Source organism: Bos javanicus, chromosome 2 (assembly GCF_032452875.1).
Source record: "Bos javanicus breed banteng chromosome 2, ARS-OSU_banteng_1.0, whole genome shotgun sequence".
Lineage (NCBI taxonomy): Eukaryota > Metazoa > Chordata > Mammalia > Artiodactyla > Bovidae > Bos > Bos javanicus.
In genome coordinates this window covers 128,973,927-128,999,406 of record NC_083869.1, presented here as the reverse complement: position 1 = coordinate 128,999,406, position 25,480 = coordinate 128,973,927, and the positions used below count along the sequence as shown (strand labels likewise).

General features: G+C 43.6%; 1 protein-coding gene and 1 non-coding gene across 2 annotated transcripts; both read right to left on the bottom strand.

The window, feature by feature from the left end:
• Positions 1–357: 357 nt before the first annotated feature.
• FUCA1 (alpha-L-fucosidase 1) lies at positions 358–24,970 on the bottom strand. The gene is made up of 8 exons (XM_061393346.1): positions 24,510–24,970; positions 13,881–14,015; positions 11,900–12,037; positions 7,496–7,601; positions 4,428–4,628; positions 3,136–3,320; positions 1,331–1,430; positions 358–1,112 (listed from the first exon to the last, which is right to left on the bottom strand). Exons 1-8 carry the CDS (start codon positions 24,905–24,907, stop codon positions 969–971), a joined length of 1,407 nt encoding a protein of 468 aa, XP_061249330.1. The 5' UTR covers positions 24,908–24,970; the 3' UTR covers positions 358–968.
• LOC133236416 (U6 spliceosomal RNA) lies at positions 6,502–6,608 on the bottom strand. Its single transcript, XR_009732883.1, has one exon. It is a non-coding gene; the product is annotated as a U6 spliceosomal RNA (small nuclear RNA).
• Positions 24,971–25,480: the final 510 nt, after the last annotated feature.

Here is a 25,480-nt window from a genome sequence, read left to right as displayed (position 1 = left end):
TGTAGGCGGATTCTTTACCATCTGAGTCACTAGGGAAGTCCAAAAATACTGGAGTGGGTAGCCAATCCCTTCTCCAGGGCATCTTCCCAACCCAAGGGTCACACCTGCGTCTGTTACGTCTCCTGCATTGGCAGGTGGGTTCTTTACCACTGATGCCACCTGGCCAACTCAAGAGAATGGGACTAGAAGTGAGGAACAGAAGAACCAAAGGGATTACTTTCTTGCTCAGCATTAAGGAGACTTGGCAGGTACTCAACTTCTACTTTTCTTTTTTCTTTTTAAACAGAAACATAAGGCTATAAGCAGTCCATATAGAAACTGGAAGAAGAAAGCTACAACGTGCTTTTTAGTAGAAAATGATCTGACATACAAATTTATTTATTTGACTGTATTAAAGCAAGGCAGAATCACATTCATTTTCTTCATAGAATCCCTGTAAACAGACTGAATGTCAGAGCTCTTAGCTTGCTTTGCAAACTTCTAAAAAGCTTACTATTAGCAGCCTTGGAAGCATTTTCCTTCCCCTCGAGGCTCTCCTGCTCTTGGGGGCAGATGGGGGTAGCTGGCGACAGCCGATGCTAAATAAATAGCATATAGTCGAGTCTGCCAAATCCTTTTCAGCACCTCCCATAGGCAATGGGACGATTTGGCTTATTCTTGAAGTCATCTGAGCAAGCAGTCAGGTTATGAAACAGAGGATGGAGGAAGTTTCCATTGCAGATAATTCCCAATAGTAGGAATGGGTGAGCTTAACTGTTCAGTCTCTTCTATTGATCAGAGAGAGATGCTAGCACTGGATCTCAGATCTTTGATCCCGTGAGACATCAGTGTAATGTAATCCGTTCCATTTATTAAAATGTGTTGGAAAAGAGATTTCTGAGTAGAGAAGAGTCGTTTATTATAATGATGGCGATATAAGAGGAAAATCAAAGTGCCGGCGGTGTCCCTTTCTTCTTGAACTCCAATGATCACTTCACTCCTGTCAGCTTTATGGTCCAAGCAAACTCAGTTGGAAGAGCAGTGGGTGGTAACTGGGGCAGGAACACGAGGAGACCTTTACCTGAGGGATTTAGGGACCACTTCAGATCCTTTTGGATTCCCAGCATTGTTACCTGCAGAGAGCAAAAGGGAATGGGAAAAACACGAATGCATTGATGAGCACAGAATATGGCCTGAATATGGTGGCAAACAACTACACTGGGCCAGGGCGGGGAAGACAGCCCAGAAGGGAAACAGGAGAGATCTGGGGAAGGAAGGAAGGGTCAGAGAAGGCTCGCCAATTCCTTTACAAAGAGCTACATCTCCAACAGGACTGACGGAGGCTCTTTACCTTTGTGGTTGAAGTAGCTATAGGGGATATAAGGCTTAAGATTCCATATTCTGGCCAGTGCAGTAGAATGGCATAAACAGCTAATCCTTTAGACGTATACCTGGGAAAAAAGAAACGTCGTTGTCAAAGATGCCCGGCTTATTATCCTGCCACATGACCTTATACATTCCGCCGTCAATTACCCACCAATTGCGAGACCTTCAGTCTGTCACTGCCACGAGCAAGTAACTTGATACCAATTTAGGTTTGGGCTTCCCTGGTGGCTGAGACAGCAAAGAATGTGCCTGCAGTGCAGGAGGCCTGGGTTCGATCCCTGGGCTGGGAAGATCCCCTGGAGGAGAGCATGGCAACCCACTCCAGAATTCTTGTCTGGAGAACCCCATGGACAGAGGAGCCTGGCGGGCTACAGTCCGTGGGGTCGCAGAGTCGGATGTGACTGAGCGACTAAGCACAGCAGCACGGTTAAGCTCTGTGGGAATTATGTAGCCCTGGAAGACTCTTTCTGGGTGGTATCTTCCCTTTCTTCTCTGTATGGGGTTCTAAGTTTTCCTAAAACATTTTTTTTAACTCTTATATTAGTGACATATACTGAAGCCATCTTCCTCATTATTCATATCTTTCTTTATCTTTAAATCCATATGAAAACATCTGAGGGTATAACATGGGCAAGATGTGCAATGAAGATGAATTTTAATTCCTTTTTAAAATTAAAAAATTTTTGGTCATCCCACTTGGTTTTTGGGATCTTTAGTTCCCCGATCAGGGATCAAACCAAGGCCCATGGCAGTGAAAGCGTCTAGCTCTATCCTCTGGACTGCCAGGGAAATTCCCAAGACAAATCTGTTGTTCTGAGGTTTCACTATGCTTAGAGAAAGTGAAAGTGCTAGTCACTTGGGGTGTGCAGCTCTTTGAGACCGCATACACTGTAGCCTGCCAGACTCCTCTGTCTACGGAATTCTTCAGGCAAGAATACTTGAGTGGGTAGCCATTCCCTTCTCCTAGGGATCTTCCCAACTCAGGGATTGAACCTGGGTCTCCCTCAATGTGGGCAGATTCTTTACCATCTGAGCCACCAGGGAAGCCCATCCTTATAGCAGAGGGTGAAAAAAATCACTAAATAGAAACTCATCCAAAACAGAACCATGAACGTGTTTCTCCTGATGCAAAGCCCCCAGCTCTGTGATATAACATTTGCAGAGGTCTTTCACTGAGCAGTTAGTATGTACCTGGCACTCTGCTGGGTGCTTTACATAGGTTAGCTTATTTAATCCTCACACTCTAGGAAGTTAAGTATCATCACCCCATTTTGCAGTTGAAAATTTTAAAAATTCCTGAAGCCTGAGATCAAATAACTAGATCCACAATGCCAAGTATGAATCATGCCTTCTTCGCTTAGTAGCTTCGTAACTCTGGGCCGATGATTACTCCCCTGGACCTGCTTTCTCCTTGTAACCTAGGGATAGTGACATTATCCACCCAGTGAGATTGTTGAGGGGACTAAATGAGGAGAAAGAATTTAGGATGGAGTCTACCACATGTGGGTGCTGTACAAATATTAGCTATGACTGTTTTTAGGGGTTGAGCAAATTGATACTTCGTAGCTCCTTTCTTCACCAAGCCTACCCACCTCCCTCACTAGTCAAAGATACCCTGGGGCCTAAAACATAAACCTGGGCACACATTTAACATCACAGAACAGCTCTTGTGTTTCCTCCAGATGAGTCCGTAGCCTGGCTTGTAACCACTGCGGACCCAAGGGGTTGCCAGCTCAGGATGTTCCACCTGTAGCAGAAGACTAGACTCACCATACAGAGTTCTTCTCAGATTGTACTCTCCATGGTTTGGAGGCATAGATAGCCTCTCCATTGATGCTCAGCCACTTCCCAACAGCAAGTAGCCTTTCTTGGAAGATGGGAACGATCAGTCCGTCTTTGGTTGGTCCGACGTTGAGAAGATAGTTGCCTCCCAAACTTACTGTCTGAACCAGTTCCTGGCAGGAGCAGAAAACAAGGAAATTCTAGTTCTGAATGCCAAGCCTGGCTGAATGCTTAAAACACACAGATGGAGGGAAGAAGAAGAATCTAGGCTGTTCTCCCTGTGTTTTGTGAATATCCTCTATCTTTTGGAAAAGACAATATATTTTTGTCATTTTCATAGCAGGATAGGCTTACATGAGAAAATTGAAAAATTCTGCTACACAGTTGAGAGATATATTAACTCAGATTCCAGGGAGTGATCATGGGCTCTTACCCGTGAGCTGGCACCTGCCATAGTGCCATATGTAGAGGGAAGTGTCATATATCAGAGGCACAGAGTGTCAGCCAGGGAGCTGAAAACAAAGCACTTGGCCTTGAAAGGATTCTGTGGAGCCAGCCAGAGAGAATACAGAGATTAGAGATGAGAGACTTAGAGCAGGTGCTATGGAGACTCGGGGTGGGGCGGTGGGGCGGGGAGGTGTGGAAGAGATCTGATGAATTTCAGGATACCCTGAGCTATATAAATGTGTATGTTGCCCCTTCAGGAAAACATTCTATAAAGAGATATAGTCTTTAAGATTTCTGGGGTGGGATGCGTGTGTGTGTGTGTGTTTCCTGTGACCCCACACAGTAGCACTTCAAGGCAGTCCAGAAAAATTAAGGCTACATACAGAAAATTTTAAAAAGGAGGTTCTGTTAGAGTACCCCAAAGACACCACACCATTAACTTTTGAGGTTTCCTTCTGGTCTTTTTCTCGTGCAGTTAATTCTATATAGTTGTGATACTGCATAACTTGTCTTTTCATCAACCCTGTAAGCATTAATCCCTATTACATTCAGAAACGTTTTCATGGTTAAGGAAAATCCCCAAATCTGCTGAATTATTCCTTTATGGTTGCCAGGAATTGAAACAGCCCAATGTCAATCTGAAAATAATCCTGGGGAGAACACCTTTGTACAGAACTCTTCAGTAATTAGACCTGTCTCCTTAGGACAAGTGTTATGAGTATGTTCAATAACCCGAACGGGTTCTCCCGGCCCATAAGTCTATCCAGAGTGCTTCCACCGCTTTTAGCCAGAAGGCAGCCTGGGACTGCAGTTAACAAATAACTACCTCTTACCGAAATGATCGTGGATTCGTTTGTGATGTCAGCCATCTCCATGTCTCGACGGTAGCCCCAGGACCGCTGGTCTATGGAGGTGCACATCTCCCACTTGTGATCTGGCAAGGTCTCTGGCTGGAATTTATCTTTACAGTTGTAGTATCCTCCATGATGACAGGAGCAGTTCTGACCCCATCGGTCATTCACTACGACCTCATCCTAAAGGAGGAAGGAGCACTGAGATCATCGGGGGTAAAACTATCTAACTCAGTTTGATAAGTCAGGTGCCTGTTTGGAAGCAAGGAGCAGACTCAGTAGAGCACAGTGGTTCTCAACTGGAGGAGACAAAGGGCAAAATCTAGAGATGTTTCTTGGTCACAACTCGGGGTGGTGCCACTGCCTCCTAGTGGGCGGAGACCAAGGATTCTTCTAAACCCATTACAAGGGAATCCCCTGGCCGTCCAGCGGTTAAGAATCCCTGCTTACACTGCTAGTGGGTGGGGGTCTGATCCCTGGACTGGGAACTAAGATCCCGCATGGTCGCATGGTGTGGGCAAAAAAAAAAATATCATAAACATCTTACAACACAGAGAACTGTCCCTTCACAACAAAGAAATATCCAACTCCAAACGTTATTTGCAGTTAACCCCAGTCTAGCAATATGTAGTGTCAGAACTGGAAGGGCCTGTTTAGATTATCTAGTAAACCACTTACTCTATCGGAAGAGAGATGTAGAAGAGGAGACCTGCCGAGATCACATTCCCAGGCAGAGTTTCTGAAAGCTGGGACTATGAATCCAGCCCAGGATGCTTTTCACTATATAACCCTGACTTTCTTTACCTAAGTAAGGCAAAGTCAGTAATCAAACATTCTTTTCCTTCCCTTAAGGTTTTGCTGAACTTCGAAAAATCTTTACATAGAATAACTTAATGTCAACATTTAATACTACTATGAGGCTCATACTGGGGTATCCAGAGTAAACAAGTCACAGCTCTTGCCCTCAGAGATCCAGCAGCGACTAGCTGAGGAGACGTATACATGGACGATTATGATGTGACATCACATCAGCGTCACGGAATTCACCTAAACACCAGTTCAGGAGTGTTTCTTGCTTCTTTCAGGAAAGAATATAAATTTCCAGGAGCCAGATTTTGTTTACATTCCACCAGTACTTACTCTGTGTCTAACTGGGCCAAGGACTGTTGCTGGAGTTGGGGATGTAGGAGTGAATAGACCCAAATTCTTGCCCTCACAAAGGTGATGCTTCAGTGAGGGAGACAGATAGCAACGAGGTAAGTGGTATCTGAAATATGTTGGGCCAGGTAAGTGGTTAAGAGAAAGATAAGATAAGGAAAGATAGCGTAGACAGGGTGGTGGGGAAGGTGTGACCTCCCAGAGAAGACCTGCAGAGAGGTCAGGAGTGGGAATTACAGACAGCAGAGGGGTAAGGATCAGGGTCTGCTTCTCCTAAAAGTCATTTCCTAATATGAGTACATGACAACCCTCTTTCCTAACGCATGAGAAAGCACGCAGGACAAGAGTGGGTAGAATATGGTCTGCAGTGTCCTACCCGAGGATCCGCATCTAAGCCACCCCAGCCGGGGAACCACCGGGGAAGAACCACCAGGCCTCGCCACTAGAGGTCCCCACGCAGCCCGAAAGTTCCAAAACACCAATGTGAATTTGCTTCCAATTGTCACATAGGATCTTTCTTCCCCTTTTCTGAATTTAGTAATAGTTAGCCAGTGACATCCACTCCAGTACTCTTGCCTGGAAAATCCCATGGACAGAGGAGCCTGGTAGGCTGCTGTCCATGGGGTCGCTAAGAGTCGGACAGGACTAAGCAACTTCACTTTCACTTTCGTGCATTGGAGAAGGAAATGGCAACCCATTCCAGTGTTCTTGCCTGGAGAATCCCAGGGACAGGGGAGCCTGGAGAATCCCAGGGACGTGGGCTGCCGTCTATGGGGTCACACAGAGTCGGACACGACTGAAGCGACTTAGCAGCAGCAGCAGCCAGTGACATCCTAAGAGGTTTATGAACCTACCCAGATAGCTCAGTTCAAACTGGTCTTAGATTTTTCTTTTTTTTTTAAATATGGAACGCTTCACGAATTTGTGTGTCATCCTTGCGCAGGGGCCATGCTAATCTTCTCTGTATAGTTCCAATTTTAGTATATGTGCTGCTGAAGTGAGCACAGATTTTTCTTTAAAATGCACAACAAAGCTAGAATCTGTAAGATTTTTGAAATTTTCTACGGTGAAGATTGAGACTTCTGCTACTTTGTGTCTTGAAATGTGAACTATAAACGGGCAGCTATTGTGCAGTGTAGTAGGTTGCTTTTGAGGGACAGCACAAGGCAGGCGAAGTTTCCAACTTCCTTAGAATTTGGATCTCAGGGAAAAGAAATTTCCCTATATGAGTTAAACTACACAGTCAACATAGAGTAGCTGAGGTCATAGATTCTCACATTTTATTCCTATCGTTTAATAAGTTTTATATATTAATTTTTTGGGTGGTTTTCTTATTTACAATGTCTATTTGCTTAACAGTTTATTTTCTCTATGGTGGTCTGGGGCTTCTTTATACTATTTCTATCCTACGACTTAAATTTAAGAAGCTTGAAAACTAGCTTGTAAAAATCAAGAATTAAAGGAGAAAAAGAAAGCTTTAAGGAAAAAAAGCTTAAAGAAAAAAAAAGGAAGGGGAAAAAAAAGAATTAAAGGAGAAACCTTTCACATCCATTAAGCTCCCTCGTCCCTACCGCACCCATATCGATACTGGTATTTATTTATTTGCTTACACTTAAAGTCCTTATTGAATTTGTTACAATATTGTTTCTGGTTTTATGTGTTGGCTTTTTAGGCCCAAGACATGTGGGATCTTAGCTGTCTGACCAGGGATCAAAGCTGATCCCTTGCATTGGAAGGTGAAGGCAGACTTAAGCACTGAACCCCAGGGAAGTCCTGAGATTAGTATTTATTATTGTCACTGTTGTCATTACGGTTATTACTCCAGATCTTGGCTCCTCACATTGTGTTTTATCATAACAGATAAATAAGGGAGAAGTCATATAATCACATACCTTAACTGGGCTATCATTGTAGAGCCAAGCAAGAAAATCTGTAGAGTTCCAGTAAGTGTCAGGACATTCCCACTCTCCATCAGACCAAATCAAGTCAGGTTTATACCTGAGAGACACACAATTACAACAAAGTTTATCATCTGAATCCAGTCACAGTCAAGTCTGACAGACCTATCTTTGCCACATATATTTAAAAATTAATTTCCTCCTATTTTGAAAGTACCATGGTACAGAGAAAGCGGAAAACTAAAGGATGAAAATGACCACGCACACACCTGTGAGCTAACACAACCACCATTTAATATACAGCATTTTGGTATATTTCTTCCCAATCTTTTTTTAAAATGTCTTAGATTAAAAAGTAAAGCTTTATTCAGTGTGTATACAATTTGGTTTCCTTCCAGAAACTGATTCCAACGAAAAGAGTGGTGCTCCAGAACTACAGGATTACTGTTTCTGCTTTTAAGATGTGTTAAGAGCTCGAACCGGAGAAGGCAATGGCACCCACTCCAGCACTCTTGCCTGGAAAATCCCATGGACGGAGGAGCCTGGTGGGCTGCAGTCCATGGGGTCGCTGAGGGTCGGACACGACTGAGCGACTTCACTTTCACTTTTCACTTTCATGCATCGGAGAAGGAAATGGCAACCCACTCCAGTGTTCTTGCCTGGAGAATCCCAGGGACTGGGAAGCCTGGTGGGCTGCCGTCTATGGGGTCGCACAGAGTCGGACACGACTGAAGTGACTTAGCAGCAGCAGCAGCAGCAAGAGCTTGAACTGTTCCATCAAATGCATTTTGGGGGACAACTACCCAGAGCTTTGATCATAAAAATCTACTGAATTCACTTGAGCCACAGTTGCATCTTTCTCATATTACTACTCTGAGCCTTATGAGTGTATGTATTTATACCTCTAAGGTAAGCAGTATTAGTCCCACTTAAGAAAGCAAGAATGTATTGCTCAGTAACTTTGTTTTAGGTGCAAAGCTGGTAAGTAATAGGAGCTGGAACCCATATGTAAATCTGCCTGTTAGTGAATCCTGTGCTGTACTCCGTAAACACTTAGGTCAGCACATCGAGTCCAGGAAAAAGGCTGCCTAAGAGGCGAGAGAAACACAGATGGTGTGTGTTTTACTGTATAGGAAAAATCGTAGTAGGCACTTTATACTCGTTAACTTCATTCATTTTCACAACACCCTGTGATGTATAAACAGGTAAAGAAACTGAGCTATAGAAAGATCACGTAGTTTGTTCGAGGTTATACACTCAGTAAGAAAAAAAGAACTGGATTTCTGACTTGAAGCTTTGCTGGTTGGTTTCTTAACAACCGTCCTGTTTCCTTGCAGCAGTCATCTGGGTGCAAGTTTTTTCGTCTTTTGGTCTACAGTGAGTGTCCAAGCACAGACGGCTGCCTCTTAATCTTTAAAGGTCCACCATCCTCCTAAGTGCCCCCAGGAGCAAGAAGGGCAAACGCAGAATAAAACATGGTGAAGACCAGTGACAAACCCCAAAGTAAAAGTCATCATTTTTAAGGATAATTAAGAATAATAATGCCTCTATTATTCTGTACCAGGCATAGTGATAGAAACTTCATATGTTATGCTGAGCCCTACTTAGAAGGCATTCTTGTCACTTTACAGAGTGAGAATCTGAGGCTCAGATGAGTAACCTGTTTAAGGCTTCTAAGGGAGTTCCCTGGCGGCCCAGTGGTTAGGACTCTGCGCTCTCACTACTGAAGGCCTGGGTTTGATCCCTTGATCCCTGGTCAGAGAACTAAGATCCCACCAGCTGCACTGCTGTTGTGGTCATTGATGTTGTTCAGTGGCTAAGTCATGTCTGATTCTTTACGACTCCATGGACTGCAGCACACCAGGCTTCCCTGTCCTTCTCTGTCTCCTGGAGTTTGCTCAAACTCATGTCTATTGAGCTGGTGATGCCATCCAACCATCCCACCCTCTGTCGCCCCGTTTTCCTTTTGCCCTCAATCTTTCCCAGCATCAGGGTCTTCCAATGAGTCATCTCTTTGCAGCAGGTGGCCAAAGTATTGGAGCTTCAGCATCTGTCCTTCCAATGAATATTCAGGGTTGATTTCCTTTAGGATTGATTGGTTTGATCTCCTTGCTGTCCAAAGCACTCTCAAGAGTCTTGTCCAGCACCACAATTTGAAGGCATCAATTCTTTGGCACGCCTTCTTTTTTTATTTTATTTTTAAACTTTACATAATTGTATTAGTTTTGCCAAATATCAAAATGAATCCATCACAGGTATACATGTGCTCCCCATCCTGAACCCTCCTCCCTCCTCCCTCCCCATACCATCCCTCTGGGTCGTCCCAGTGCACTAGCCCCAAGCATCCAGTATCATGCATTGAACCTGGACTGGCATCTCGTTTCATACATGATATTTTACATGTTTCAATGCCATTCTCCCAAATCTTCCCACCCTCTCCCTCTCCCACAGAGTCCATAAGACTGATCTATACATCAGTGTCTCTTTTGCTGTCTCGTATACAGGGTTATCGTTACCATCTTTCTAAATTCCATATATATGCGTTAGTATACTGTATTGGTGTTTTTCCTCCTGGCTTACTTCACTCTGTATAATAGGCTCCAGTTTCATCCACCTCATTAGAACTGATTCAAATGTATTCTTTTTAATGGCTGAGTAATACTCCATTGTGTATATGTACCACAGCTTTCTTATCCATTCATCTGCTGATGGGCATCTAGGTTGCTTCCATGTCCTGGCTATTATAAACAGTGCTGCGATGAACATTGGGGTACACGTGTCTCTTTCCCTTCTGGTTTCCTCAGTGTGTATGCCCAGCAGTGGGATTGCTGGATCATAAGGCAGTTCTATTTCCAGTTTTTTAAGGAATCTCCACACTGTTCTCCATAGTGGCTGTACTAGTTTGCATTCCCACCAACACTGTAAGAGGGTTCCCTTTCCTCCACACCCTCTCCAACATTTATTATTTGTAGACTTTTGGATCGCAGCCATTCTGACTGGTGTGAAATGGTACCTCATAGTGGTCTTGATTTGCATTTCTCTGATAATGAGTGATGTTGAGCATCTTTTCATGTGTTTGTTAGCCATCTGTATGTCTTCTTTGGAGAAATGTCTATTTAGTTCTTTGGCCCATTTTTTGATTGGGTCATTTATTTTTCTGGAGTTGAGCTGGAGGAGTTGCTTGTATATTTTTGAGATTAGTTGTTTGTCAGTTGCTTCATTTGCTATTATTTTCTCCCATTCTGAAGGCTGTCTTTTCACCTTGCTGAGAGTTTCCTTTGATGTGCAGAAGCTTTTAAGGTTAATTAGGTCCCATTTGTTTATTTTTGCTTTTATTTCCGATATTCTGGGAGGTGGGTCATAGAGGATCCTGCTGTGATGTATGTCAGAGAGTGTTTTGCCTATGTTCTCCTCTAGGAGTTTTATAGTTTCTGGTCTTATGTTTAGATCTTTAATCCATTTTGAGTTTATTTTTGTGTATGGTGTTAGAAAGTGTTCTAGTTTCATTCTTTTACAAGTGGTTGACCAGTTTTCCCAGCACCACTTGTTAAAGAGATTGTCTTTAATCCATTGTATATTCTTGCCTCCTTTGTCAAAGATAAGGTGTCCATATGTGCGTGGATTTATCTCTGGGCTTTCTATTTTGTTCCATTGATCTATATTTCTGTCTTTGTGGCACGCCTTCTTTACAGTCCAACTCTCACATCCATACATGACTACTGGAAAAACCATAGCTTTGACTAGACGGACTTTTGTTGGCAAAGTAATGTCTCTGCTTTTTAATATGCTGTTTAGGTGTGTCATAATTTTTCTTCCAAGGAGCAAATGTCTTTTAATTTCATGGCTGCAGTCACCACCCACAGTGATTTTGGAGCCCAAGAAAATAAAGTCTGTCACTATTTTCATTTTTTTCCCCATCTATATGCCATGAAATGATGGGAACAGATGACATGATTTTAGTTTTGTGAATGTTGAGTTTTAAGCCAGCTTTTTCACAAGCTTGCATGGCACAGCCAAGAAAATGCTTGAGGGTAACAAGAGGCAGGATTCAAATACAAATCTGCCAGATGCCAAACCCTCTGTAGGGTCCATTAGACCATGCTGCCCTTCTCCAAGCTCCTGACAAAGAAAGTGGTATGGAAGGAGTTAACTGAGGTTTGACTTACTACCATCCTCAGTTCTGTTTCAGTTTATAAAATCAGCATGACCATACTATGGAAGTTTTGAAAAGCAAAAAGAAAAAGTATACTTTGTCTTAACACAACGATTACTCATTACTATTTTGATGTCTTCTAGAGTTTTTTCATATCCCACCCCTACCCCTTTCCCCTCAACAGTATAAGCAGCTCAGATGTCATTGATGAAAGTCATAAGGCTAAAACAACTTATGTTTTGTACCTGTTAACAAGGTCATAGAGCTCTGGCATTGTTTTTGCATTGACGAAGTACTGGGTTTTAAAGCCATTTTTCTTATCACGTAGGTAGAGAGGATGGAACCATTCTAAAAGTGAGTGATACAGTCCATAGCGTATGTTCCTGAAACAGAAAAACAGGACAGCAACTGTCATTAAGCAAAGAAAAAATATTTTAAGAAAAATCAGTTGCCAGGATTTTCACATCTCAGTGAAATTTACCATTAGGGCATACAGGGGTCAGGACCTACAGCCAGTTCCTTAAATTATCTCTTATCATTCATTTAAGCAACATGATTGGCTTCCTTTGTTTTTGATGATACAAATAACAAATTGGGCTTCCCAGGTGGCACTAGTGGTAAAGTACTCATCTACCAACGCAGGAGACACAAGAGAGACAGGTTCCATCCCTGGGTCAGGAAGATCCCCTGGAGGAGGACATGGCAATCCACTCTAGTATTCTTGCCTGGAGAATTCCATGGATAGAGGAGCCCAGCGGGCTACAGTCCATGGGGTCACAAAGAGTTGGACATAACTGAAGCGACTTAGCAGATAACAAATTATCTTTATACATAAATTATCTTAACACCAAAATGTTATTTAAACCATTTTCTGTCTTTTAAGTCAATTATCTCAATAATATATAGTCCTATTAAAAATGTTTTCTGTTGATCATAATAGATATTGAAGAGATACTGGAAAATGGAGACAAATACCAAGAATATCCAAAATCTCATCACTCAGAAAGAACCGTTAGTACCATTTTCTGTGCAGTTGAAATTAATTTAGTTTCATATAAGATTTACTAATAGTTCTTAATATACCTGAAACAAAATATGGTTACATTTACCTATTTTCATACACAATAAAACTTGTTGTGAATTAAGAAGAGTGAGTGTTTTGGAAATGCTATAATACAAGAAGTAAGGATAACATTTGCAATGGCATAGATAAAGCAGAAAGAACTGAAGTTAAGAATTTCATCATGTGATTCAGTGACTAGAAACAGAGAAGGTGAAAATCAAGGCTCTTAAGAGTCCAGATCTAATCAACGTCTCAGACTTTTACAGCAGGACTATTAGCAGAGCACAGTATTGGGGAACTGAATGTTTCACAGGTGACATATGTCAGCAAATGCTTTTGACCAGATAATATCTGAGGCTTTGTAGGCCTTGCTATCTCTACTCTGACTCTGCAATTAGAGCTTGAAAGTAGCCAGAATCAATGCGTAAGTGAATGAACACAACTGTATTCCAATCAAACTGTATTTATACAAATAAGTAGCTGGTCTACCCCTTAAATAGGACATCAAGTTTGCCAAATCACAACAGAGCTGAGTGGGCATGACACAAATACCACTTTTCCTCCTTACAGGCAAATATACTCAGAACAGTAGGGTCCAAAATCAGAGCACCTGGGTTCAAATCCCATTTCTGCCCCTTCCCAGCTCTTTGACCTTGGAAAGTTACATCTTAAGTGGCAGATATTAGAAATACTACCTAGAATCACGAGTGATGCCTTACCTTCCTTTTTGTTGCTTTAACTGCCCTCTTCAGCCCTCTCCTGATTTACCACTCATCTAAACCTTCCATGAAGCCTACAAAGCTCTGGGTTGACAGCTAAGGAGGACACAAAGATGAGACACAACCCTGGCCTCCACCAGACACTGGAAAAGGCCCTAGGTTGGAAGGCTTCCCAGAAAGAATCCTTTGAAGAGCACAAGTGCAGCGTCGTGGTCTCTGCTGCGTATCCTTCACCTAACCAGAGAGGGCTGTGCACTTCTCTGATGCTGTCACTTTGGGTCACATGAAAACTGCCAAGGTTCAAACACTGCCAATTCAGGGCCAGAAACCCTCCCATGTACTGGTTAAATGCAAACTTAGAAAACACAGCAGAGAAGAGAAGGCACATGATACTGGGTGGTTAGATCAAAAGCGAAGATGGGGTGACTGTCCGTGGACACGCACCTCTTCCGGATGGCTGTTCCCAACTCACCAACCAAATCACGATGGGGCCCCACATCCTTAGAGTTCCAGTTCCAAGACACAGGGCTTGGCCAGTTTGTGTAGCCTTCGTGATGCTTTGTCGTCAGGACTACATACCTGTGAACATTGAAACCATGTGAGCAAAGGAAGTGGGCAGTGGGCCACGAGCACCAACTTACCTGGCACACCTGAGGCTTTTAAAATGGTTGAGGGAACTCAACTACAGGAAATGTACAGTTGACCCTTGAACAATGTGGTGGTTAGGGGGTGGTTAGCAGGTGTCTGCTGACCCCTGTTGCAGAAGAAAATCCATGTGTAACTCTTGACTTCGCCCTAAACTACTAATAGCCTACTCTTGACTGGAAAGCTTACCAATAACATAAATGGTCGATTAACACCCATTTTGTATGCTATATGTATAATATACTGTATTTGTACAATGATGTAGGCTAGAGAAAAGAACATGCTCTTAAGAAAATCATAAGGAAGAGAAAATACATTATAGTACTGCACTGCATTTATTTGTTTACTTTATTGGTGTACAGTTGCTTTACGATGTTGTGTTAGTTGGAGATTGGGCATATGTACTGGATTTATTGATACCATAAGTTTACATTGTCTGTTTACAAGATGAACCACCTGTCAGTATCCACAGCAATACTGTCTTACATGATACAAAACACTGTAGACATTATAGTTATTCCTAACACTAAATATCAAAGCTGGAAAGCTAATGTGAAAAAGCAATTCATATTTATTTGTAGTTCTAATGATTCATTCATTGATACTGAAGAAACAGCAACATGATTGCTTTATAGTAGCCTAGCACAATCAATATGATTGCTTCATGATAGCCTAGCTTATAACTGATGAATGAATCATTATAAAATTTTTATGGCATATGGTATTATACTCATATTCAAAATATGGGATTGGAAACATTGTCACATTTTTTAAAAAGTCATTTGAATGTGATGATAGGTTGAGTTTGTTTTTTTTATTTAATTGGAGGCTAATTACTTTACAATATTGTAGTGGTTTTTGCCACACATTGACATGAATCAGCCATGGGTGTACATGTGTTCCCCATCCTGAAGCCCCCTCCCACCTCCCTCCCCATCCCATCCCTCAGGGTCAACCCAGTGCACCAGCCCTGAGCACCCTGTCTCATACATCGGTTGAGTTTTGCTGAAGGTTTTAATTTTGTTTTAGGTTTGAAGGATTTGTTAACAAAAGAAACAGCTGGTTACATACATAATAACCAATTTCAATATTTAATAGATAACTTAATTACAACATACAGTCGTTAAAAGAAAAGAAACAGAAATAACAGAAGTAACAGTGTGCATATCACCAAAATGGGCCACCAACCTATATCCAGACTTGAACAGAGATGGAAAGTCCCAAGTAACAGCAATCTGGAGTCCCAGTTGGGAAAAGGGTCCCAGGCAAGTGGGTCTACCCCACCATGAGACTTCAAATTGCAGATTTGGGGGCTCCTGCTTATAACTCCAGGACACAAACTGATATCATCATCAATTTGCACACAGCTCTGGTTTTCCTTTAACTTTTACAATGCTGTTTCACCTTGTGAATCACAAGATTTTCCAGACCTCCAGGGGCTCAGGAAATTCCAAGATCCTCTCTTATCTAAGGTGCTGCCTGACTTGCTGGTAACAACTGGTATGCTTACAGGCAGACATGTCATCCAGGCAGGGTCCATGCAAGGTTAGAAGTCGGTCAGAGGCCTGCTGTCTTGCTTCTGAAGGCTGAACAAGAGTACCTCCATTTTAATTTCCCTAACAGTCTGATACATAGTTATTTAATTATGAGAGGGGACTGGAAGGTGGTGCATCAGTTCAGTGCAGTTGCTCAGTCGTGTCCGACTCTTTGCAACCCCATGAATCGCAGCACGCCAGGCCTCCCTGTCCATCACCATCTTCTGGAGTTCACCCAGACTTACGTCCATCGAGTCAATGATGCCATCCAGCCATCTCATCCTCTGTCGTCCCCTTCTCCTCCTGCCCCGAATCCCTCCCAGCATCAGAGTCTTTTCCAGTGAGTCAACTCTTCGCATGAGGTGGCCAAAGTACTGGAGTTTCAGCTTTAGCATCATTCCTTCCAAAGAAATCCCAGGGCTGATCTCCTTCAGAATGGACTGGTTGGATCTCCTTGCAGTCCAAGGGACTCTCAAGAGTCTTCTCCAACACCACATTTCAAAAGCATCAATTCTTCGGCACTCAGCCTTCTTCAGAGTCCAACTCCCACATCCATCCATGACCACAGGAAAAACCATAGCCTTGACTAGACGGACCTTTGTTGGCCAAGTAATGTCTCTGCTTTTGAATATGCTATCTAGGTTGGTCATAACTTTCCTTCCAAGGAGTAAGCGTCTTTTAATTTCATGGCTGCAGTCACCATCTGCGGTGATTTTGGAGCCTAAAAAAATAGTCTGACACTGTTTCCATTGTTTCCCCATCTATTTCCCATGAAGTGATGGGACCAGATGCCATACTGTATGGTAATATAATTATTTGAAAGCAAAGTTTTAAAAAAGTAAGGAAAGATATTATTAATTTTATAAGAAGTATCGCTTACTTTCTGCTTATGTAAGGATTGGCTATTTACTTCCACGCCAATCTTGCGTGTGATGGTCTACAGATGAACACTTAGGCGGTGACTGCAATGATGATGACCCAAAACGTTTCATACAGTTCTTGCCATTCGGTTCTCAGATCTCATGAAGACACTTACACACTTACACAACAGATAGGTTTATTAACTGTATGGCATAAGGATTTACTGTTCATTAAGTGGAAGTGGATCACCATAAAGGTGTTCACGACGAGTACCCTGAGGAGGAAGGGGAGGGGTTGGTCTTGCCATCTCAGGGGTGGCAGAGGTGGAAGAGGAGGAGGAGGTGGACAGGAGGCAGGAGAGGCGGGCATTCAGGGTAACGTTATGGAAATATCTCATATATTTCTGTCTGACTGTTAGAACTCACTTGCCAGTGCAGGAGATGCAAGTTCAATCTCTGGGTCAGGAAGATCCCCTGGAGAAGGAAATGGCAACCCACTCCAGTACTCTTGCCTGGAGAATTCCATGGACAGAGAAGCCTGGGCTACAGTCCATGGGGTTGCAAAAGAGCTGGACACGACTTCATGACAAAACAATGACAAATACGATACCAATCCTTCCACGGTTTGCTTTAGTTTCATATCATGTCATAGAAGGGTCAATATGGTAAAAGAAGTCAAAAGCTGTCCTGAATAATCAGAATCCTTCTGCCAGACTGTCTAATGTCAATGTGTTTTCTGGCACTGCTTCTTCTATGTCTTCTTCCTCATTGTCTGGCACTTGTTCAGAAGCACTTATCTCCATCAAACTGACTTATGTTAGTTCCTCAAGTGTGAGGACACCAGCTCCTGAATTTTTCCAAGATCCCTATCTTGAAACCCTGCACCTCTCCCCTCCTTCTCTCCCCCCACCCCCCATATCTCTTTCATGATCTCCTTACTTGGCTCTGTTGTAAATCCTGTGAAGACATGCACAACATCTGGACACAGTTTTCTCTGGCAGGAATTTTATTGTTTTGGGCTTGATGGTTCTTTCTATAACAACAATGGCATCTTCAATGGTGTAATCCTTCCAGACTTTCACAATGCTGTCTATATCGGGGTTCTCTTCCATTGTGCTGACAACCCTTTCCATCAAGTACCATGTGTAATGAGCCTTAAAGATTCTTAAAGTCCACCATGGGGATTTCCCTGGTGGTCCAGTGGTTAAGCATCTGCTGTGCAATGCAGGGGATGCAGGTTCCATCCCTAGTCAAGGAACTAAGATCCCACATGCCCTGGAGCAACAAAGCCTGCATGCCACAGCTGGAGAGTCCATCCACTACGACTAAGACCCCATGCAACCAAATCAATCAATCAATTAATACAAAAAGAAAAGATCCTTATGACCCTTAGATCGACAGGTTGAATTAGAAATGTTGTGTTTGGGGTAGACCACTTCAATGTCTTTGTTGTTGAACTCTTGGGGTTCTGGGTGGCCAGGGCATTGTCCAATATTAAAAGAACTTTAAAAGGCAGTTTCTTGCTGGCAAGGTACTTCCTGACTTCAGGGACAAAGCACTGATGGAACCAATCCAGAAAAAGGGTTTTCGTTGTCCAGGCCTACTTGTTTTACAACCAAAAGACTGGCAGTTTGTGTCATCTTTTCCCTTCAAGGCTCATTGATTAGTAGGTTTATAGAAAAGGACAGTCTTAATCACAAACCTGATCGCATTTGCACCAAACAGTAGAGTTAGGAAGTCCCTTCCTGACTTAAATCCTGGTGCTTACTTCTCTTCCTCACTAATAAATGTTCTTGGAGGCATTTCTCCTCCATTGGATGGCCCACTTTAATCTGTATTAAAAACTTGTTCAGGGGTTTCCCTGGGGGTAAAGTGGTTAAGACTCTGCACTTCTACTGCAGGGGGCACAGGTTCGATCCCTGGTTGGCCAACTAAGATCTCGCATGCCACCTGGGGTCACCAAAAAACAAAAGGGAAAAAAAAGCAAAAGCTGATAGACAGAAACCCTTTCTCCTCAATGATTTTCTCAATGGCCTCTGGGAACTCATCTCCTGGTTGGTAGTAACTGCTTCTCCTGTTATCTTGACATTTAAAAAGCCAAACCTCTCGAGAAAATTATCAAACCATCCTTTGTTGGCATTAAATTCTCCAGCTTTAGATCCTTCACCCTCCTTTTATGTTGTCATGTGACGACTTCACTTTTTCTTGAATCATTTTAGTGTCTTTATGTATACCTTTCTTATAGCAATCCAGCACGCACATCAAAGCTGCATTTTCAATAAGAGATAAAAAGATATTTTGCAATAAGTGCACGGTTTTTCACACCTTACGGCATAGTTGCAATGACAGCTTTTTTTGTTTTTTTTTTTACGCTGGATTCATTTATGTTGGAAGGGCAGTGGGCAACTACAGCTGCAGACCTCAATCTACAATACATATCAAGCAATTCAACTTTTTCTTGTAATGTTAATTTTCTCCGCTTCTTGGGAGCACTTCTGGCATCACTGGGGAGCTCTGTATGGGTGTCATGGTGTTATTCAAGGTTTATGATATTGCACTAAACAAGATGAAAGATACTTGAGGACATGAGAGATGACTTTTTACTGTGATAGGTAATTTATCAGAGGGATGAGTGTTCATGTGAAGATTAGCATCACTTGGTGTTTTAAGTGGACACGACAGTTGAGCTCACCAACAGGACACCAATAGGAGGTGGCTACAAAATTATGACAGAGCTACAGTATGTACTGTGATTAATTTAATGCATTTTATGATTTAATATGGGCTTCCCAGGTGGCGCTATTGGTAAAGAACCCACCTGCCAATGCAGGAGACCTAAGAGACAGAAGAGCCTGGTGGGCTATAGTCCATGGGGTCACAAAGAGTCAGACATGACTGAGTGACCGAGCAGACACACAGAAATGGTAAAATAAACTAGTATCTATATATTTCATGCATTCGTGACATACTTTTTTCTTAATTTTTGATATTTCTGTGAGTTTTTTCAAATTATAACAAATCTCCCAAAATTTTTCCAATATATTTACTGGAAAAAACTTGCATATAAGTGGACCCATGAAGTTCAAACCTGTGTTGTTCAAGGGTCAACTGAACTTGTATGAGTGACTATATTAGTGATATCCAGGGAATTGCTTCAGTCACAACACCCCTTGGGTATTGTTCCAGGAATGAAAGCAAATTTGAGGAAGCCACAGTCCTTAGTTCCCAGACAAACAGGAGACTAGGAAGGAAAGAAGGAAGAAAGGAATAGGTAAGGGAAAATATGTATGCACTGGCTCTCCAGTTCTTGAGCCCTTCTGTGTATTAATGTTAAGCATTAAAAAACAAACAAAGAAAAACAAGCCTTTGCCCTAAAGCAGAAAGAAATCTCTACAAAAAGAGCAGATGACAAAAAGTAAGATGTTTATCAAGCCCATATCAATTTACAGAGATGACAAAAGGCAAAAGAAAAAGGGGAGAAAAGGCAAGTGTTGAAATAACAACCAAATCACTCAACATTTCATTTACTTTTAAGGCAGAAGAACAGTTGGTGCCCAACGTGATAATTTATCCCCGGCTGATGTGGGGAGCTCAGGATTTTAAGGGCTAGACAGTATTTCAGGCTCTGTGGACCACAGTCCTCTCTGTGCTATATTCTTCTTCTACTTTTTAAAAACAGGTTTTTGAAAATGTAAAAATCCTGCTCAAGAAACTTACAAAAAAACCGGCAGAGGACCGATCCCTCTGGTCATGGTTACAGACCCCTGGTGTGCTGGAAAGAACCTTCATCTTAGTGTCATGGGATCTGGAGTCTAGGACATTAGTTCCCTTCCTCTATCTGGGCCAGTTATCTTGTCCACAGTAAGGGCACTTGTCCTGGACAAAGGACTGTCTCCCAGACTTTAACTTCTTCATTTGAAAATTATGGATTTCTAAGGCTTCTGAAAGACAGTGAACTCCTCCTCTGCCGGGAGAAATATCAATAACCTCAGATATGCAGATGACACCACCCTTATGGCAGAAAGAGAAGAAGTACTAAAAAGCCTCTTGATGAAAGTGAAAGTGGAGAGTGAAAAAGTTGGCTTAAAGCTCAACATTCAGAAAACGAAGATCATGGCATCCGGTCCCATCACTTCATGGGAAATAGATGGGGAAACAGTGGAAACAGTGTCAGACTTTATTTTTGGGGGCTCCAAAATCACTGCAGATGGTGACTGCAGCCATGAAATTAAAAAACGCTTACTCCTTGGAAGGAAAGTTATGACCAACCTAGATAGCATATTCAAAAGCAGAGACATTACTTGGCCAACAAAGGTTCGTCTAGTCAAGGCTATGGTTTTTCCTGTGGTCAGGTATGGATGTGAGAGTTGGACTGTGAAGAAGGCTGAGTGCCAAAGAATTGATTCTTTTGAACTGTGGTGTTGGAGAAGACTCTTGAGAGTCCCTGGACTGCAAGGAGATCCAACCAGTCCATTCTGAAGGAGATCAGCCCTGGGATTTCTTTGGAAGGAATGATGCTAAAGCTGAAACTCCAGTACTTTGGCCACCTCATGCGAAGAGTTGACTCACTGGAAAAGACTCTGATGCTGGGAGGGATTGGGGGCAAGAGGAGAAGGAGAAGACAGAGGATGAGATGGCTGGATGGCATCATTGACTCGATGGACGTGAGTCTGGGTGAACTCCAGAAGCTGGTGATGGACAGGGAGGCCTGGCGTGCTGCGATTCATGGGGTTGCTAAGAGTCAGACACAACTGAGGGACTGATCTGATCCGATATTCCCATGCCTTTAATTGCAACACTAAATATCAGTTGTAATTTCTCTTTAGTACGTGAGGACTTAAAGTCCAAGAAAAACTAAAAGCTGGAAGTCATCTGAAACAAAACAGTGGAAGACTGCCCTAAGCCAGAGGCTAGAAAACCTACCTGCCTTCATTCTTCAGTTCAGCTCAGTCGTGTCCGACTCTTTGTGACCCCAAGAATTGCAGCACACCAGGCCTCCTTGTCCATCACCAACTTTTGGAGTTCACTCAAACTCATGTCCATGGAGTCAGTGATGCCATCCAGTGATCTCATCCTCTGTCGTCCCCTTCTCCTCCTGACCCCAATCCCTCCCAGCATCAGGATCTTTTCCAGTGAGTCAACTCTTCGCATAAGGTGACGAAAGTATTGGAGTTTCAGCTTCAGCATCAGTCCTTCTGATGAACACCCAGGACTGATCTCCTTTAGGAAGGACGGGCTGCATCTCCTTGCAGTCCAAGGGACTCTCAAGACTCTCAAGAGTCTTCTCCAACACCACAGTTCAAAAGCATCAATTCTTCGGTGCTCAGCTTTCTTCACAGTCCAACTCTCACATAACCACAGGAAAAACCATAGCCTTGACTAGACGGACCTTTATTGGCAAAGTAATATCTCTGCTTTTGAATATGCTTCCTAGGTTGGTCATAACCTTCCTTCCAAGGAGTAAGCGTCTTTTAATATCATGGCTGCAGTCACCATCTGCAGTGATTTTGGAGCCCAGAAAAATAAAGTCTGACACTGTTTCCACTGTTTCCCCATCTATTTCCTGTGAAGTGATGGGACCGGATGCCATGATCTTCGTTTTCTGAATGTTGAGCTTTAAGCCAACTTTTTCACTCTCCTCTTTCACTTTCATCAAGAGGCTTTTTAGTACTTCTTCTCTTTCTACCATAAGGGTGGTGTCATCTGCATATCTGAGGTTATTGATATTTCTCCCAGCAATCTTGATTCCAGCTTGTGCTTCTTCCAGCCCAGCGTTTCTCATGATGTACTCTGCATAGAAGTTAAATAAGCAGGGTGACAATATACAGCCTTGATGTACTTCTTTTCCTGTTTGGAACCAGTCTGTTGTTCCATGTCCAGTTCTAACTGTCGCTTCTTGACCTGCATATAGGTTTCTCAAGAGGCAGGTCAGGTGGTCTGGTATTCCCATCTCTTTCAGAATTTTCCACAGTTGATTGTGATCCACACAGTCAAAGGCTTTGGCATAGTCAATAAAGCAGAAATAGATGTTTTTCTGGAACTCTCTTGCTTTTTCCTTGATCCAGAGGATGTTGGCAATTTGATCTCTGGTTCCTCTGCCTTTTCTAAGACCAGCTTGAACATCTGAAGTTCATGGTTCACGTATTACTGAAGCCTGGCTTGGAGAATTTTGAGCATTACTTTACTAGCGTGTGAGAGGAGTGCAATTGTGGTGTAGTTTGAGCATTCTTTGGCATTGCCTTTCTTTGGGATTGGAATGAAAACTGACCTTTTCCAGTCCTGTGGCCACTGCTGAGTTTTCCAAATTTGCTGGCATATTGAGTGCAGCACATTCACAGCATCATCTTTCAGGATTTGAAATAGCTCAACTAGAATTCCATCACCTCCACTAGCTTTGTTCGTAGTGATGCTTTCTAAGGCCCACTTGACTTCACATTCCAGGATGTCTGGCTCTAGGTGAGTGATCACACCATCGTGATTATCTGGCTCGTGAAGAACTTTTTTGTACAGTTTTTCTGTGTATTCTTGCCACCTCTTCTTAATATCTTCTGCTTCTGTTAGGTCCATACTATTCTTGTCCTTTATTGAGCCCATCTTTGCATGAAATGTTCCCTTGGTATCTCTAATTTTCTTGAAGAGATCTCTAGTCTTTCCCATTCTGTTGTTTTCCTCTATTTCTTTGCATTGATCACTGAGGAAGGCTTTCTTATCTCTCCTTGCTATTCTTTGGAACTCTGTACTCAGATGCTTATATCTCTCCTTTTCTCCTTTGCTTTTTGCTTCTCTTCTTTTCACAGCTATTTGTAAGGCCTTCCCAGATAGCTATTTTGCTTTTTTGCATTTCTTTTCCATGGGGATGGTCTTGATCCCTGTCTCTTGTACAATGTCATGAACCTCCGTCCATAGTTCATGAAGCACTCTATCAGATCTAGTCCCTGAAATCTATTTCTCACTTCCACTGTATAATCATAAGGGATTTGATTTAGGTCATACCTGAATGGTCTAGTGGTTTTTCCCACTCTCTTCAATTTAAGTCTGAATTTGGCAATAAGGAGTTCATGATCTGAGCCACAGTCAGCTCCCGGTCTTGTTTTTGCTGACTGTATAGAGCTTCTCCATCTTTGGTTGCAAAGAATATAATCAATCTGATTTCGGTGTTGACCATCTGGTGATGTCCATGTGTTGAGTCTTCTCTTACTCTCATCCAAACCACTGCTCGCGCAGCCACCAAGCTCATCCTTGAAGCTGAGGGTCACCATTCCTTGACTTAATACCTGCAACATCCTGCCTTCAAGGATGACTCCTTCAGGACCGGCCCCAGCCTTCAACAGACTTGGGAGTCCTTGCCTCCTCCCATCCAAGCTTTACATTTTCAGTTCTCTGAACCATTCACATGCAAGCTGCAACAGTGCTCAAAACAATTTCATGAGCACTCTCTACATGCAAGGCATTGAGCAGAGCAGATGACACAGAGTCTATATTGTTGCCCAAATACACTGGGCATCAGAACTTCCTTCCCTCTGGGACATATTAAAGCTGAAAGGAAGTACACAATTCCAGGGTACAGCCATGGAAGGAGGCGGTAGGGAGGTAAAAGGCCTTGTTCAAGTTCACAGTTGAACTAGGATCAGACTCCCGACCTCTCGTTAAAATCCTGGAACCTTGATTGTCTTGCTAATCCGCAGGGGACTGACTTTACGTATCACTTAGCTCAATCCTCCCCATATTCAGGTCTTTTCAAGTCCAGCAAGGGCTTTCCAAGGCCACCACCAACCTGAAACCTTTATTTCCTTCTAATCCTCAAGCTTAAGATCTGGCGTGACACATACAATTCTGCATCTTTCGGGAGGCAAAACAGAGTACCCCCGACATCTGAGGTCACAGGGACACTTGTGTGATCCGGCATATCTCTTCGCCTCCTCCCCGCCCCCACCCCGCCCGATTCCCACCAGCTTAAGGCCCTCCCGGTGCTCGAGGGTCAGCCCTCGCCCGGGCAGGGGCGCCCCGCCCGCTCCCGCGGCGGCGTCACTCACTTGGCCCCAGCGGCCTTGAAGAGGTCAGCCCAGCTGTCGGGGTTGAAGAAGCGCGCCGTGAACCTTGGCCCGAAGTCGGCGTAGCTGAAATCCGGCGGGTAGTTCTCTTTCATGAAGCTCTCGTACTGTGGCAGCTTCTCGCCCTGCCAGTGCCACCAGAACCACTCGCTGCCCCAGGCGGGCACCGAGAACACGCCCCAGTGCACGAACACCCCGAATTTGGCTTCATCGAACCAGGCCGGCAGCGGCCGGGAGTCCAGACTAGGCCAGTCCGGGGTATAGCGCGGAGGGTCGGTGCAGTGCCGAGGGTCGGTGCAGGGAGGGAGCCGCACCGCTCCGAGCACCAGCACCAGCTGCAGCAAAAGCAGCAGCCTGGCGCCGACCACCCACGACCTCATCACGGGACGCGGCAGGCACAGCCGCCTCGGTGCCTCGCCGCCCTCCTCTTAACGCGCAGGTGCGGGGCGAGCGGTCACGCCCACCATAGCTCCTGATTGGCTCGGAAGGGAAAAGGGGGTGGGGAAACCCGGGCTGCTTGGCTACCGGGAGTCTTTCCTCCCGGTGGGCCGGCCGTCCCTGTCACCGCTCTGGCGCTCAAGGGGAGAAAGAGGCAGGGAGGCGTTGATGGCTCTCAGTGACCACTGACTGAACACTTCAGAAGAGAATTCACTGCCGGGTGAAATCGTGGGCGAGGTGTGTGTGTTAAAAGTACGGTGTGTGCAGAGAACTGAGAGTGGTACACGTTGACCTTACTGTTGGGAGCTATTTGTTGTTGCCGTTCAGTCGCTCAGTCGTGTCCGACTCTTTGTGACCCCATGGACTGCAGCACGCCAGGCCTCCCTGTCCATCACCAACTCCCAGAGCTTACTCAGATTCATGTCCAATGAGTCGGTGATGCCATCCAACCATCTCCTCTGTTGTCCCCTTCTCCCGCCTTCAATCTTTCCCAGCATCAGGGTCTTTTACAATAA

Bases quoted from the DNA above. Each gene is read 5' to 3' on its own strand.
- FUCA1 (XM_061393346.1), bottom strand. From the start codon at position 24,907: ATGAGGTCGTGGGTGGTCGGCGCCAGGCTGCTGCTTTTGCTGCAGCTG. The intron at 14,016-24,509 runs GTGAGTGACGCC...CAATGTTCACAG, and splicing joins TTCAAGGCCGCTGGGGCCAA to GTATGTAGTCCTGACGACAA. The intron at 1,113-1,330 runs GTAAAGAGCCTC...TGCTCTCTGCAG, and splicing joins TAGCTACTTCAACCACAAAG to GTAACAATGCTGGGAATCCA.